This window comes from Hippopotamus amphibius, chromosome 3 (genome assembly GCF_030028045.1).
Source record: "Hippopotamus amphibius kiboko isolate mHipAmp2 chromosome 3, mHipAmp2.hap2, whole genome shotgun sequence".
In the NCBI taxonomy this organism is placed as follows: domain Eukaryota; kingdom Metazoa; phylum Chordata; class Mammalia; order Artiodactyla; family Hippopotamidae; genus Hippopotamus; species Hippopotamus amphibius.
The window spans coordinates 184,501,596-184,519,223 of record NC_080188.1 but is presented as its reverse complement, the minus strand read 5'-3'; the positions used below and the strand labels follow the sequence as shown (position 1 = coordinate 184,519,223).

The window sequence follows — 17,628 nt, the reverse complement described above, 5'->3', positions numbered from 1 at the left end:
AGAAAGTTTTTTTAAATTCTGTGATTCAACCTCATACAGACTATGTTCTCTGACAATAACAAAATATCATTAGAAGTCAATAACAGAAGTATTTAAAACAAATATTTAACATGTACCTGAAATATATACACATACTTACCTTGCTGGTTAAAAGCTCTTGATTAAAAAGAAAATCATAAGAAAAATTTTGGAATACTTAGAACTAAATGTCTGCAAAAGCACTACATGTCAAATTTTGTGAAACAGTATTGAGAGGGAAATTTGTGGCTTTGAATACAGTCATTAAAAAATGAAAAATTGAGTAGAAATTATCAAAGCAATTATGATATATTGAATTATTGTCTCCATTTCTTTATTTTTCTTTGTATCTACATTCTTTGTCATGTAAATATGACGTTTCTCCCACATCATTGCAGAGCACATTGACCTGTTCTTTGGATTTGGCTACATGACTTGCTTTGGCCAATGGGAGGCGACAGGAGACAGATGAGAGCTTGAAATGAGCTGGTGCCTTGGGAGTTGCTTTCTGGTGCCCTCTGCAATCATCATGATAAGAGGATCTTCTGAGTAGCTGCTGCCCCTCCAGCCTGGCCCCCAGAGGGAGACATAAGATAGAACTGAGCCAGCCACATCCACAGGTTGACACAGAACCACTCAGTCAAGCCCCCTCTAGATTCTCCAACCAACTCCAAGTAGTAAGTACCTATTTTATTCCACGTTGAGGTTTCATGATTATTATATGCCAAAAACTGACTGATAGAAAAATCAGTACCTAGAAATGGAGTTTCTGCCATAATGAAAACTTAAAAATATATGGAAGTGGGCTTGGGACAAAGGCAGCGGGAAACTTTTACAGAAAGCTGGAAAAATATTACTGAAGGCTGGAAAAATGGCAATTCATGTTATATACTGGCAACCCACTCACAGAAGTTCTGACTTTAGTCACTTGGAAGAAAGAAAATGAATCTAACAAATTTACGGACTTGGGAAAGATGGTTTATAGTCAGAATGCTAAAAGCATGAGTTGATTGCTCTTACTTGCCTATCAGAAGGTACAATGAGAAAGAGATGGACTTAGAAATAAGTTGATCAGTTTAGTCTGAATTTAGAGGGGATGTAGATTATTTACATAGAAAATCCAGGACTGTACACAAATGATTAGAACTAGTAAGGAAGTTCAGCAAATTCCCAAGTTTAAGATCAATATGCAACATGAAATAGTATTCTTTTATTCAAAACACAAAGCATAACAAAACAATCACTAATAAAATAGATAGTAAGTTGTAATTTGCAATAGTTACAAATCTATAAAGTACCCAGGATTTGACTCAAAGAAAGAATGAAACCTTATAATCCCTTAGAACATAGGCAAAATATTCTCTGAGATAAATCATACCAATGTTTTCTTAGGTCGGTCTCCAAAGGCAACAGAAATAAAAGCAAAAATAAACAAATGGGACCTAATCAAACTTATAAGCTTTTGCACAGCAAAGAAAACCATAAACAAAATGAATAGATAACCTATGGAATGGGAGAAAATATGTGCAAATGATGAGAACAACAAAAGCTTAATTTCCGAAGTATACAACAGCTCATACAAGTTAATAACAAAAAAGTAAACAACCCAATTGAGAAATGTGCAGAAGAACAAAATAGACATTTCTGCAAAGAAGACATACAGATGGCCAATAGGCATATGAAAAGATACTCAACATTGCTAATTATTAGAAAAATGCAAATCAAAACTACAATAAGGTACCACCTCACATCGGCCAGAATGGACATCGTTAAAAAGTCTACAAATAACAAATGCTGAAGAGGAAGTGGAGAAAAGGGAACCCTCCTACACTGTTGGTGGGAATGTAAATTGGTGCAGCCCCTATGGAAAACAATATGGTGATTCTTCAAAAGCTAAAAATACAGTTGCCATGTGATCCAGCAATCCCACTCCTGGACATATATCCCAATAAAACTATAATTCAAAAAGATACATGCACCCTTATATTCATAGCAGTACTATTCACAATAGCGAAGACATGAAAGCAACCTGAATGTCCATCAGCAGATGAATGGATAAAGAAGATGTGGTACATATATGCAATGAAATACTACTCAGCCATAAAAAAAAATGCCATTTGCAGCAACATGGAAGCAACTAGAGATTATCATACTAAGTGAAGTAAGTCAGACAAAGACAAATACCATATGATATCACTTACATGTGGAATCTAAAATATGACACAAATGAACTTATCTATGAAACAGAAACAGACATAGACATAGAGAACAGACTTGTGGTTGCCAGAGGGACGGGATTGGGGAGGGATGGAGAGGGAGTTTGGGATTAGCAGATGCAAACTATCATATGTAGAATGGATAAACAACAGTCTTACTGTGTAGCACAGGGAATTATGTTCAATATCTGTGATAAACCATATTGGAAAAGAATATGAAAAAGAATGTTTATATATGTATAACTGAATCACTTTGCTGGTCAGCAGAAATTAACACAACACTGTAAAGCAACTACACTTCAATAAAAAACTCCATTGAAGAAATAACCAATTTCTTTTCATGTATCTTTGAACACGAAAGATCTTTTCACCAACTTGAAAAGATACATGCACCCTAATATTCATTGTAGCACTATTTATGATAGCCAGGACATGGAAACAACCTAAACGTCCATCAAGAGAGGAATGGATAAAGAAGATGTGCTACGTATATACAATGGAATATTACTCAGCCATAAAAAAAAATGAAATAATGCCATTTGCAGCAACATGGATGGACCTAGAGATTATCATACTGAGTGAAGTAAGTCAGACACAGAAAGACAAATACGTATGATATTGCTTGTATGTGGAATCTAAAAAAAGGGTACAAATGAACTTATCTACAAAACAGAAATAGTGTTACAGATGTACAAAACAAACTTATGATTACCAGGGGCTAAGGAGGGGAGGGATAAATTGAGAGACTGGGATTGACATATACACACTACTATATATGTAGTTATATAAAACAGATAACTAATAAGGACCTACTGTATAGCACAGGGAACCCTACTCAATACTCTGTAATGGCCTATATGGGAAAATAATCTGAAAAAAGAGTGGAGATATATATATATAACTGATTTATATATAAATCATATATATATGATATTGATATATATATAACTGATTTACTTTGCTATACACCTAAAACTAACACGACATTGTAAGTCAACTATACTCCAATAAAAATAAAAATGAACAAAAAAGAAATAAAAGAAAGTAGGAATAAATGGAGATCTATAATGCATTCACTGAATTTGATTTATAAAAATGTTAATTTTCTCCGAATTTGTACATTAAAAATTCTATCAAAGTTTATAGAAGGATCATTTTGAGATTGAAAAAACATTTTGAAATGTATAAGAAAAAATTCTCTAAAAAACTAAGAATTTAATAAATAAGAAAAAGTGTGTGGGGCTGAATGGAGGATACATTCTATAAGATATTAAGACAAACTATACAACTGTAGTAATAAAATAATATTGTGGCAGTAACATAGATTGTTCAAAGAGCATAATAAAAAAAGCAAAAATAGATTTCTTTATATATGGTAGTTTGATATAATATAGATTTGACATCATACATTGGTAGAGAACAAAGTTGAGAAATAAATTTGAAACATAATACATTAAAAACATCCAAATAGGATTGCTAAAGACCTAAATGTAAATTTTACTTTATAAAAATTATCGCAAAAAAATTAGAAATATATATATTTAACTTTAAAAACATAAGGATCAAATTGATGAATCACTCACAATTAATAATTTCTAGTGAACAAAGACAAAGGTCAAAGTTACTAGATGCATGCCAGACTAGGAGAAGACATTTGCAAAAAACTGAAACTAACAAGGATCAATATCTAGAATATGCAAAGAACTCCTGCAAATGAACAAGAAAATGATAGGAAACCCAATGGACAAAACAGCAAAGTTTATGAATAGGCAATTCACAGAAAGGAGAGCCTGAGCTGGTACAAGAATAAGAAAAGATGTTCAAAGTATAAGTCAAAACAATAATATGCCATTTAAAAAATAATCATTAGTAAAATTTAAGAGCAAAATAAAATTATATGCTGCTGAGGGGAAATGAAATAGAATGCACTGCTGGTAGAAGTTCAAACCTATCTAATTGAAATTATATTTGTCCATAGGAGAGACATCCAAAGATGTTCATTGCATTATTGATTGTTTTAAGGAATTGAAAACAACCTTATCACCAGCAGCAAGGAAGTCACATGCCATAGACTCCCTGTGTGTAAAAACATCCTCATATCTAAACATCATTGTACTTATTATTCATCCCAGAAATTACTCTCAAGTACATATTTTCTTTTTGTGGAGGAAGGGATTTGATTTTTTCAATACATACACTTGAAAATATAGGGTATATATTTATTTTTATTTAGAAGCATAAAGTTGATACCTTAGGGCTGGTCAATCATTTTTTTTTCACTAAAGGAAAACCAAGGTAAAATAAAAGTTGAGTGGAGCAGGATCTTGAAAGAGATTAATACAGAATCTGCAGGATTTTTTTATTAAAGTATTTTTCATTTGTAATGATATGAAATCTCATAATTTAAGGGTGGAAAAAAGCCAACACGCATAGCTCTAGACCTCATTTTGGAAATTGCTCTTGTGACTTTAGTTTTCTGTGCTATTTTTTTTTAATAGCAGCCAGTTCTTCACTTCCCAACAAAACTGTGAAATTTGACTGAGCATGGCAGATTGAATTGGAGTGTGAATAGTGTGATTTAATGCTCCTGCTAGTCTGAAATGTTTTCCTGTTAGGCCTTTTAGCGACCCCTCCCAACAGTTTGTTTGCATTTCTCAAAACCAGCTCTCCAAAGTTCAGTCTATTATGAAACACACAGGCTACTATGATTGTCACAAAGCTAACAGGCTTTTTTTCTTTTTCTTTTTGTAGAATAAGATCCAGTTCTAATTTGACTGTAACAAAATTTGTATAGATTAAAAGCTTCACTGTTTCAAAATACTTTGTCAAGGCTGCATTATAAAGCCTCTGGCAAAATGATCCAGATAATTCCATATATTCTAGGACGTTCTTTCCAATTCTTTTAAAAAAGATTATTGGAAAAGGTATATTATGCTCAAAGAGCATTTCCATTCATGCTTGGGGCTTCTGTGCTATGTCTATTACACTGCTGTTTAAAATTATTTTTATACACACACGCATACACATTTGGTTTATGATCTTAAGTTTAAAAACACTTCTGACTTGGAGCAAATTTTCTCGTAGCCAAAATTCTGTGGCATGTTATGGCAATGCCATTAGAACATTGGGACATCTTTTTTTTAAGGTCGTACAATTGATGGAATAGTTAATTATTAATCTGACTGGCATCTGCAATGAAAAAGGGAGTTCTCTTGCTTTTAAGCCATAGACTCAGTATGTAAATCTCTTGTGTGGCTGCCATCATAATATTCCTACAGCTATGGTGTCACCTATTGTAATTTTTCTGCTAATAAACAAATCTGAACTAGCCAGGAATCCTAAATTTTGAGACTCGTTGTTTATCTCAAATATACTCTAGAGAAATAGTAATGCAGTTCTGCTTTGAATTTAATTTAAACAGGAACAGGCAAAACAAATCTCTATGGAGGACATTTGACAATAATAAAATATTTCTCCCAGCGGGTGAGCTGGTAGCAATTGTATTGTTGCAATCCAAGCTCACGTTTCAGTAGGTCATTACCATCATAACAAGCCCTTGGACCAACTGGCATGGACATGCAACATTGAGCCCCTGATGGGCACATTATTTCAGACCTTTAACTTCATGGAGAACAAGACAAATACTCCTGGGAAAGGGGGATTATATTTTGAAATCCCCTTCTTTTCTATTTTGTTTCATAATAAGATGCAGTATACAATCAATCTACTGCTACTTGTTTCATTTTGTTTTTTCCACACTACCAAGGGGCACCAGAAGCTAGACTTAGAGATTTGAAAGGGCCAGAAACACTGACTTAAACCCTCCATGTCTATTAGACTATGGAACTTTCCATTCAATGTGTACACCATTGTAGATGAAATAAAAACCTTAAGCATTTCTCTTTTCTTTGATAGTTTAATCACAAGTTAAATTTCACAATAAACAAAGTGTACCTAAAGTTTTTGCACAGGCCCAAGAATGAAATATTCTCAGTTCTATTTCATTTCTACTTCTTACCTAAATCAGCAACTTGCAAAATATAGGTAATAGGAATCATTCCAAGGAATTAATTTTGTTCTAATTGTGTTGCTCTTTTGGTTTTCAATAGGGAGAAACAGGTATTTTGAACCACACCTGAACTAATTTTAAAGCACATGAAAGGGCAAATGGGCAGGATTTAAAAAAAAAAAGGATTGTGTGATATTCTGCACAAGTTTTCAGCAGGTCTCTCCGTTTTTACCTGGGGCATAGGCAAAAGATGTGGCTTGGGAATCTGGAAGAAAACCTGTTCTCCACCTGTGCTGGGGAAGGAAGAAGGGGGAGGGGGAGAAGGTGCGAGGAGGAGATGCAAGGTGGGGGTGGGAAGTAGAGATGAAAACCACCCAGATGCCTTTCACTGGCTTTGTGAGTTAAAAAAAAAGAAAAAGATTAAGTGCTTCTGTCTTGATATTTAGAAAAAGATAGTCCAAAACTCTCACAAATATTCACAGCCAATGTCCGAAAAGGTTTTTTCATTTTTTAGGACATTCCTGGCTTATGTGAGAAAAGTATAAAACTTCAAAGCAGTGGTTTTCTCATCTTGGCTTCACATTAGAATCACCTGGAGCTGTTTTTTTTAAACTATTCCAAAGCTCAGGCCAATTAAACCCCAATCTTCAATATGAGCACCAGGGATTTTTAACACTCTTCACGTGATTCCAATACTCTGCAAGTTCGAGAACCACCACTCTAAAAAAAAATCACTTATAACACAACAGATAAAAATAAAAGTCATTCCTTAACGTAAATACATAACCCATTTGTCAAAGCTATTAGTTGTTTACATACTGAGAAATGCAACAAACGTCAAAATCCTACTGTTATTTTCTTTTACACCTGAGCCAACTGTGATAAATACATCAGTACCAGCAAAGTTGCTCTGTAATTATTCTAAATTATAAAAACCAGAATTCTGATAGTTCTCAAAAGGATGCGTGTGTGTGTATATATGTGTGTATATGCATGTATGTGTGTGTAAAATACATATTTTTAAATAAGGACCTATTAGAAGATTACAGGCATGATTTTCCTTTTTAGGTTTGTCTCTTTCACGGTCTCAGTTTTACCCAAATATTTTGAAACTATCCAGAGTAAAACATGTCAGATTCTACACTGGGCTGTTGCTACTCAAAGGACATTCAAACAGGAAAGACAAGTCTGAGTTCTGTGGCCAGCTAGTGCATCTTAGTGATTTAGGTAATCTCACGCCCCTAAATCGGATGCACTAGTTGGCCACAGTGCAGCTGTGGGGGCTCTTGTGTCATCAGCTTGCTTCTCTAGAGAACCAGCCACCTCGGAAGGTGAGAAATACAGTGGGCAAACACAATGACAAGGCGTCGTCCAGATAGGCAGAGAAGCCAGGAAAGCACATATCAGCACCTCGGTGATGACTCCAGGAGGCGCCGTGGAAGAAGAGCCGACCCTGAGCAGCAAGGGCCCTCACCTCTCCCGGCAAAAAAGGGGGGCCACTTGCTGTCAGCCGTGCTGTTTAAGCCTCCTGAGCTCCCCATCCTCAAGGCTCACCGATCTAGAAGCTCTGCTGCTGATGCCTCGTTCAGGAAATCCTGCCGGCCACTCTGCTCAGCGTTGCTCCAGGAACCCTGCAGCTCGCTGGCTGGCTGGCTGGCGAGCTCCGAGCAAGCGCCTGACTTAATTGTGGATGGGGGGAAATAATGGGTATCTCTAGCAGGTTTTAATAGGATCTTAAAATAGGGGGAAAGTTTTCTGTTATGACATTGACACAGAGGCGATGATTTGGAGTAATGCAGGATGATGTGGAGATGCTTTAAGATTAAATAAGAGCTATATAAAGGCTTGTCAGAATGAATTCTAATGTGCCTGAGACACTTTGCATACTCTTAAATATGCAAAATGTCTCTTGGCACCCTAGAATTCATTCTGACAAGCCTTTATATAGCTCTTCTTTAACCTCCTACTTATTTTTAGGGAACAGGTACTTGGAGATACTCTTTGAATGAAAGCAACAAAGGGCAGTGTTTATTGATTTGGTTCTTTAGTGGGTGGTGGGGGGGTGGTGAAAAAAGAAAACACCATACAAAAGAGCAATGAAAAGTGGAAGCATGTTTAATATTGCTCTACCGTCATCCTGAAAGGCATAATAATTTGAGTTACACATCTGAAGTGATTGGAGTTACAGAATCATATCTCCTTTTTGCATTTAACAATATATACAATATAAAATAAATACATTTACACAAATGGACATTTGCTGGAGCACACAGTATGGTACACATCACAAAAATATACAATTGATTGCTTTACAGATGTGAAGCCCATCTACAGCTATAGACAAGGTTTTATTATTATTATTATTCTTTTTACTACTGGCTATAATGCAACTCCTGGATTATTATAAGCAGTTTAAATTTTTTTTTGTCCTTTTACGATCTTTGCACATAAGACTGCCATAAAATGTTTTCCTAGGCAGGTAAACAGAGACGCTTAAATAATTAAAATACAATCACCAACACTCATTTTCTCTTCTATAAGAAAAATAGCAGTTTTAAATTTTTTATATCTTTTATGTTATCATTTAAATGCAAAATAGTGGAATAAATACAACAATCTGATCTGATTGAAACACAAGTGTAACTACAGGTAGTCACACAATCATATTGCTTTAAATAAGAACAAACCTAAAAAGAAGCAAAATAAAAATTAAAATCATACGGCTAAAACATACACCTTGATAACTTCCCAATACTTCACATTAAGTAAATGGTCTTGCTTGAAACTTGAAAAAAACTTACCTCAAGCGAGGTTTACGATGAAGCATTTACCCTAAAGCCCGTGCAGTTCTTTTAGATCTAAATTTTAGTTGTGTTTCCTATTTGTGAGATACATGTTCTTTTGTAATGCCGAGAGTCAAGCTGAAAACTAAAAATTGTACTTCGTTCCTTTCACATCTCTCCATCTCGGGTTTTCAGTTGGTTGGCTTTTACTTCTGAAGCCCAAGTACTTTAATGTGATACAGTGAAAACAATGTATATATTGTATATATTTTATTTATATATATAGTGTGGTTGAATAGTAGTAACTTAAACCCTGCACAAACTTTCTGGAAAATAATCTTTTTAAACACTTACATATATAAATAATCTTATAGAATCAGCACCTTTTTTTCCCAGGAGTTGTATTTTCCGTTGTTATTTTTAAAGGGATGTGCCAATTTCTGAACTCCTATCACAGCTATAAATTTCAAGTTATTGACCATCCGAATGAATTGCTAATGATGATTTATCTAGAATCACACTACAGTCACTTCTCTACTGAGAAACCACAATCTACGATATAGTCCCATATAGCTAATGATAGATACACAGTATTCCTAGCACTAGGTTGATGAAACATCAACCCAAAGTATTTTGTTTAAAGCACACAAAGTAGCAATAGTTTTGGAAACGTGTCCGCACCAAAAAGTTTTGCAACAACACAGAGCGAGTTAATAACAACATCTGAGAGATGATTGAGTGAAAGCCATATATACAGCATTTAAAAATTAGACTTATCTATATTCTTGAAATATTCAAAGTTTTATGTCTAAGCTATACATTGGTATTCTATAATAAACCATTAGAGAAATTATTCCTTGTTTTGAAAATATTATTATGATTTTGATGTGTATCTGTTCATAATGAATACTTGTTTGGAGTTTCAATCTCTTAATTATTATTAGGAAGAACCTTATTAATGGTAAGGAATAGAATATACTACTGTAGTCTCCTGAGGAATTGTACATCCAATATTGTCTCTAATTCTACCCTGTGTCTAAAAGCACACACCACAAGAATCCAAACACCACAAGAAGAACAAGACAACAGTCTTTGAATGCAACATAAAATTCAGAAAAGCACAGCAAACATGAAACATTGAAAAGCTGAACTACATTTCTTTTGTTTGTTAGGATTACAATTTTAATTACATCTGTGTACATAGAATAAGACTGTTCACATAATACAGGGAGCAGCTACTAACACTGGTCCATTGGTATAGCATTTGATGGAGGTTACTGTTTATTGGTTATTCAGCGATTGTAGATTTCAGGGGTATCTAATTGATTTCTTCATTAGATTACACCTCTTAACAGTCTGGAACCTGACTGACTTTCTTGCTGTGACAATACTGGTAGAAAAGCACATAGATTGGCTTAGCTCTTGGTAAAAACTGCAGATTAATTTAAACAAATATTCCTAAATGAATCAACTCATAGAGATTAGGTTTTAGAATTTGGTCAGGCGTCTGCTGTCTTTGATGATTTTTTTTTTTTTTCAAATTCTGGCATTTGCCTTATTGCCTCTTAAATGAATACTGGCTCACAGCTCCTTCTGGGGTAAGGTCTGTAACTTTTGCAAACAGGCAGTATCTCATTCCTAACCACCGTGGCAGCTAGAACTCCTATGGCAACTGGACCTCCCGAGTAGAGAGGTGCGCTCCTGATCACTGTACGGATCTGTAATTCCATGTGCAGTGCTTATATACATGACTACTTGGAGTCACTGCAGGTGTAATCTAATCCTTTGTGTCAGTGAACATTTAGGTAAACTGGAGCTCATGTTAAGAAATTGATGTTTGGGACCAGACTGGCACACAACATAAATTGCATCCGTGATAATATGCACCTTCCCTTCAACTATTGCTTGAGTAAGTTAAATTCCCATATTAATAAATGGCTGAAAAGTGGTAAAGCTGGTACAAAAAAATCTCCATTTGTAAGAAGAAATGAAACATTTTTAAAAATCTTCCTTCAGGATTCATTTGTCCTTCATTATTGTTCATAATTGTTCAAAGCCAGCACAAAATTGCAGTATTCTTATTTCTCTTTAGTATTGCATGAATGAATAAAGCTTAAACTATTCCCTGAAAAAGTTACATAGTAGCTAAACTAACAAATACCTGGAAGACTTGAAAAAACAATTAAGGAATCAAATGGCTGTAACTGACTAGATGGAAAAGCAATGATAAGAAGCAGCCGATGCAACGTTGCTTAAGTCGTCTAATTAGAGGCTGCTCCCGTGGAATCTAATACTGCACTCAGTCAATTTGTGTATGTTGCACTGTACTTTTAGGTACGGCGGTTCTCTCTCTTTGATTCCTTAGTCATTGGGGATGTTATGGTTCACAAGGAGTCACTGGTATCCACATTACGGATCTCTATCCTTTGGCAGGGCTGGCTTCCATCACTCTCCAATTAGAGACCTCTTAAAAGTTCAGCAGCGGAAGGAAGGAAGGAAGGAAGGAAGGAGGGAAAGAAAGAAAAAAAAGAAAGGAAAGGCAGGACATTTTTCTCATAACTAGAGTTATTAAAATTTAAAAGAAGGGAAGAATGAGAAAAGAGGGAGGGAAGTAAAAGAAAGGAAGGAGGGCAGGAGGGAAGGAAGGAAGGAAGAGAGAGAGGGAACCAGCAATGAAGGAAGCAAGAAACAAAGGAGAGGAAGAATAGGGAGGGAGGGAAAAAAAAGAGGAAAAGAAAGGAAGAAATGATAGGGAGAAAAGATAAGGTGAAGGTAAAAAGAAACTCAGGAAGATACGGAGGAATCTGAAAGCTGCTTCACAGTCTTGCTGCTAAATTATCAGCGCAGTCTTTGTTGATTTTTGATGTTGTTAACTAAACTCTAAATTTCTTTGACATCACTCTTGGGTTATTTTCCCTTTTTCGGCGTGCAGGAAAGGACTGCCCAGGAAGCTTTTAGTCAGACCTTGGCCTCCAGCATTTCCAAAAAAAGTTTGTGCATGGGGACTTTGCCTTCCAGTTTGATGTTGTAGAAATGCTGCACGGCCTTGGTGGAGGTCTGCCTCAGGAGGGGCAGTGTCATCAGCATCTTGCCAGCCCTGCGAGGGTCTTCCATGTGCTGGCCGGCCTCATAATCCTGCAGGGCCTCATGCAAGACATCCTGAAGCTTCTGGACGGCTTCGACATCCTCTATGTGCATGGAGTCTGTACAAGGCCACAAAGATAAACAACAATATGAACAATAATAACAAATGTCGATTCGCGTTAAGAAACTTAAATCTTATTCCTGAACTTCTCTGCGCTGTGATTTGCTCAGACGCTCCCATTTGCAAAATCTCCATTTTATTTTTCTAAATTTCACTGTAGTAGATAATTTCCAATACTGACTTAGAACATTCATGTTTTCATTCATTCATTTAATAGTTACAAAGGGCCATCTACTAAAAAATTATTGTAAGCGCTACACTGTCTAAAATTCAGATCTTGGGCTCAAAAAGCCCAAATGTCCCTAAAGGGAAAAAAAGTTGATAACTAAAATTTTAAGAACTCCAGGAAAATACACTGTATTTAACAGTATGTTCAGTTATAGACTAAACAGAAATAACAATACATTGCTCACCTTTTTAGGATTTTTAGTGTATTCTTAACAGTTCATTAAAGTATCCTTACATAGTCTGCTTCTCTACAGACTTTAGATTAACGAATTCTGAAATACGTTTCACATTTATGAAGGTGAACTTTGCCCTTAAGTGACTAATTTAAAAGTCTAATTCAGTCAAGCAAGGAAAGGGTTAACAGGGTTGCCACAATTATTCTTGCTAGAAATGTGAGATGGGGGGGAAGTAAAAGTTACAGCTCTAGCTCTAAAACAGACACTTAATTATATACAAGTTTGAATCATTTAGCACGTTTTATTGATTCTGATGACAGTTTATCTGTTAATTACACATAATGGGGTCTTTGGGGGATTCTTCATGTTTAATAATTCTAGTTCTCTGAGAATGCAGAGCTCCGAGATATATGTAGTGAGCCGAATCTTTCATATAATTCAAATATCAGATCACATGCCCAAAAAAGAGAGAGGAAATGTAATTTAAAATCAAGTAGCTAAACATATGATAAAAATAATTATGGCAAGGTAATTAAAAGATCAACGGCTATAACCAGTAAAGGTTTTTAAAACTTCTTTGTATTTTCTTTACTGTTTTTTTTTTTTTTAATTGCCATGTTAAAATTGTTTCATTGCATCATTGGTGAATTGACCACCATTTACATAAGGTGATTAACAACACATTTTTTAAAAGAGTTTTAGGGGACTTCCCTGGTGATCCAGTGGTTAAGACTGTGCTCCCAATGCAGGGGACACGGATTCAATCCCTGATCAGGGAACTGGGATCCTGCATAATGCGGGGCGCGGCCAAAAAAGAAGAAAGGAAATAAACGTTTCAAATAATCCGGAATATAGTTGTTTATAAGTGTTTACTGCTCAAGACTCAATTCCTGCCTGGTGGAGCCAAAAGAAGGAATTTTTCTAGGTTGCAAACGTTGACAGTGGTGTTCTGGAGTGGAACTGGAGACATTCTCTGACATGTACCCTGGCCTTTCCGATGGATCGTTTCTACCTAGGCTTTCCTCCAATTGGCTCCTTTCAGCATAGCAATCTCATCCACTTCCTGGGTGTCTTCTCTTAGAAACGAGCACACGAAATTTCCAAAGTTGTCTGGGGGTCAGTAATGACAGTGACAAAAAAATAGTCACAAAGATGACAACAACATGCTCTGATTTTTTTTCTTTCTACGTTTGCACTTAAATGCCATCAGGGGAAAGTGGTAGCCATGGACACACACTAATGTTGAGTGTCTAGGTACACAGAAGACCAACCTTGTACATAAGGGAGCGGAGATGAGGTGGACTTAACGCAACCTACCGGGGGACTAGATATTAGGACTCTCAGTGAAAACAGGGGGGAAGAAACAGATGAGGAAAACAGGAATTGCATCCATTACAGACAAAGTTAAAACAAAATAACCACTTTCTAACCAGATTGATTTTTATATTAAAAAAGCAGAATAAATATAACGATTATAAAAAGCAGAATAGGAACTTCCCTGGTGGTCAGTGGTTAAGACTCTGCACTTCCACTGCAGAGCTTGTGGGTTCAATCCCTGGTTGGGGAACTAAGATCCTGCATGCCGTGCGGCACGGCCAAAAAATTTAAAAAAATAAAATTAAAAAGGGGAAAAAAGCAGAATAATTATATTAAATACATCATTTCTTAGGTACCTGTTTCGAGGGAGGCCTCTGATAAGCACTTTATGAGCTTTGCCTCTTTCCTCTCCCAACAGCCCTGCAAGGCAGGTGGTACTGCTAGTACGTGTCAGAGTAGCCTTAAACTCAGGTGTCCTTGAATCAAAGTGAATCGCCAGAATTTATAACACTGGACAGGGCATTTGTTTTTTTTTTTTTTTAAAGAGTTGAAATTGTCCAAATGAGCTCAGCTCATTTAACTTCCCATCTTCATCCAGAATCTTCCCTACAATATTTCTAATGAAGACAATGCCAGTTGCATGGAGAGCATTCTACTTAACAAGGGGCAGAACTAATTGTTAGAAGTGTCCTCTTCATATTTTCCCAAATCTGCCTCCAACTTTCATCCTTCAGTCCTGGTTCTAACTACCGGAACAATACAGGATAAATTTCTTTCCTCAACCTGGAAGATCTTTAAATGCTTGAAGTCAGCTGTACGGTCACCTCGGCCCCCACTCCAAGTCTTGCCTTCCCCACTGCTCTTGCCCGGCAGGAGATATATTATAGGATGTCACAGGAAATGAGGCGAGAACAAATAGCAGAGAGATATGCTCACAAACAGCAATTAAGACTTCAAACTATTCTTTAAAGGCGGTGATTTAGCTTGAGAGATTTAAAAATGATTTAATCAAATTACTATGATAATTTAACTTCCCATTTACAGAAAAGATTCTAACTCATTTTAGCTTTACCCATTCTCGGATCTGCTAATACTTTAAATGCAAACTCACTAAATCTGAACTATTTAATTAGACCATGATTCAGCTGGCAGACTCCTGAAGAAAATATTAATCTCCATTAGGGATCCTAGTTCAAGTTCTGGCTCCGTGGCTTTAATCTCTGTTTTGTTCTTCGGGCTAAATTTATACATTTATGCCAAGCTCAATAGAGCTGGCATTACTTTATGTAATTATTTAACTCTGGTTGTTGATACTGTTTTCTTTTTAACTTTATGTTTTAAAGGAAACTGTCCCAGTATTTGTGCTAGTGGGAACCAGCTAAACTTAATAATGGAAATCATAGGTTTATGAACTAACCACACAGAGCAAAGCTGAACATTAAAAACACTGAATGAGTTGTTACAAAAAAAAAAAAAAAAAAACACCAAACCGAGGATTTCTGGATCCAAGCCCAGACTTATTAAATCAGAAAATTGGAGCTGGATGCAGGACATCAGTATTTTTTAAGCGAGAGAGTAGCACAGACATATATATATACTACCAACTGTAAAATAGTCAGTGGGAAGTTGTTGTATAACAAAGGGAGCCCAACTCGAGGATGGAAGATGCCTTAGAGGACTGGGGCGGGGGGTGGGGGGGACTCGAGGGGGGGGGAGTCAAGGAAGGGAGGGAATACGGGGATATGTGTATAAAAACAGATGATTGAACCTGGTGTACCCCCCAAAAAAAAAATTAAAAAAAAAATGCAGGACATGGCTAAAGAGAGAAGTGGCAGAAGAAAAAAAAAAAAATCTAGGTGATTCGATGGCCAAGTCAGGGTTGAGAGTCACTAAACTAGACAATAAGACAAATACTATTCTAAAATAATCAAGATTCCAAAAGATAACCAGAGTTCAAATGATACATATAGTGTCACCTAAATATTGTTTCAACATCTAATAATAAAATAGAACCCTTTTGTTAAATTCCAATATTTTCCTCCATGAAGTTGGACCGTAAATGGACATGTCTAGCTCAGATCATTTACTTTGGGAAGACAGTTAAATATCCTTATACCAATAGCTGCAAAATTTAGTGAGACTTAGAGCCATTGCAAAAGAAGATTTTATTTCTTCTTCTTACCTGGAATAAGGCACTGCCCTTTTCTATGGTAAAATTATCCATTTCTGTGGCATTAGGTAAAGCTACTCCAGAATGCCCACATTCTATTCAGGAACTGTCTTCAGGACTCATAGCTCCTTCTTGGCAGTATTTTCTCAATGATGTCAAATCTTATTTCGAAGATGGAAGTGAGTATTAGACATAGACAAAGCATATTCAAAGCCTATACACTCGGAGTAACTTTATCTGTGGAGCACAGGTGTCGATTTTCTTTAGTGTTTGTAAGCTGCCTACATGAAGAGGGGCAGTAAGGATATAGCTGATGTGACTCTAATCACCAAAGGAATGAAGCAGAATATGATGAAAAAGACAGAAAAGTGAGCAAAAGCCTATTTTCTAAAAGAGAATTTGTGTCTCCAGATTTTTATATACAATTATAAGGAGTCTAACAAAGTGATTTTCTCAGTTACAATCAGCTGAGACACAGAGGAACCTCATTTGACCACCATGACAAAATGGCTGTTGATTAAGTCTGACAGTCAGACTTAAAGTTTTCAAAAAGGTGCCAATCATAAACTTTTGATTAAAAATAGGTAAGCTGTATTCCAGGAAGAAGGCAGTTGTGGCAACAAAAACTTTCGATCTCTCTAAATCTGCACGTGAAAGAACAGAGCAACTAGATGGCAAAACTAAAAACCCATGGATGACACTTACCAAAAATCTAAATGACTAGATATTCCCAAAATACACAGACACACACACACACACAATCAGGATTATAGTGTGTGTGTCTCTGTTCCTAGCTCTGTCCACTGAAGGGGTTCAGGAAGGATGGTCAACCCAGGAATGCAGTAATGGGTACCAGTAGCACCCAAGTTGTAATCAGAGTCCAGGCCCCAGCCAGGAAATATTTAGGATGAGTATGGAACACATTCTAATAAACAGGAAGGAGAGTATCTAAAACTACTAAGTCATTCAAAAAGATTCCGGATGCTGACCTGAAGGGGTTCCCACTGACCCAAAAGGGACAATTTAAAAAGAATTGTAATTGCAATTGATTGAAATCCATCGACTGTGTTTAAGTATATGTCTCTACAATAACATTAAAAAAAAGGGTGCCAAGTCCTTATCTTGAAAACTTTTAAATAGAATAAAACCTTGGATTGCGAGTAATTTGTTCTGCGAGTGTTCTGCAAGACCAGCAAACACTTCTAATAAATTTCAACTTGATAAACGAGCAATGTCTTGCAATACAAGTAGTACGTTACGCTGAACGTCACATGATCACAACTGAGCCAACGGAGCTGACCATTGACGCACTGATGGATCTGCATCGCGAGCAACAGCAAGAGGTTATGGAGGAGATCTCATCTGCAGAGGAGGAGGAGAAAAAGGCGGAGGAATCTCTCACTTCAAATGAGATTAGGGAGATATGTGAAATGTGGGAAACAGTGCAAAATTTTGTAAAAAAGCACCACCTGAATAAGGCTGTAGCAGCACGAGCAATGAATCTGT

At 36.2% G+C, this 17,628-nt stretch overlaps 1 protein-coding gene across 1 annotated transcript in view; it reads right to left on the bottom strand.

The window, feature by feature from the left end:
- Positions 1-11,578: 11,578 nt before the first annotated feature.
- Positions 11,579-17,628, bottom strand: part of ESRRG (estrogen related receptor gamma) — a 216,135-nt gene continuing 210,085 nt past the window's right edge. Inside the window, exon 7 of the mRNA XM_057729140.1 lies at positions 11,579-12,229. Coding sequence (XP_057585123.1) covers positions 11,985-12,229 — 245 coding nt within the window. The 3' untranslated portion in view covers positions 11,579-11,984. The remainder of the gene's footprint in view (positions 12,230-17,628) is intronic.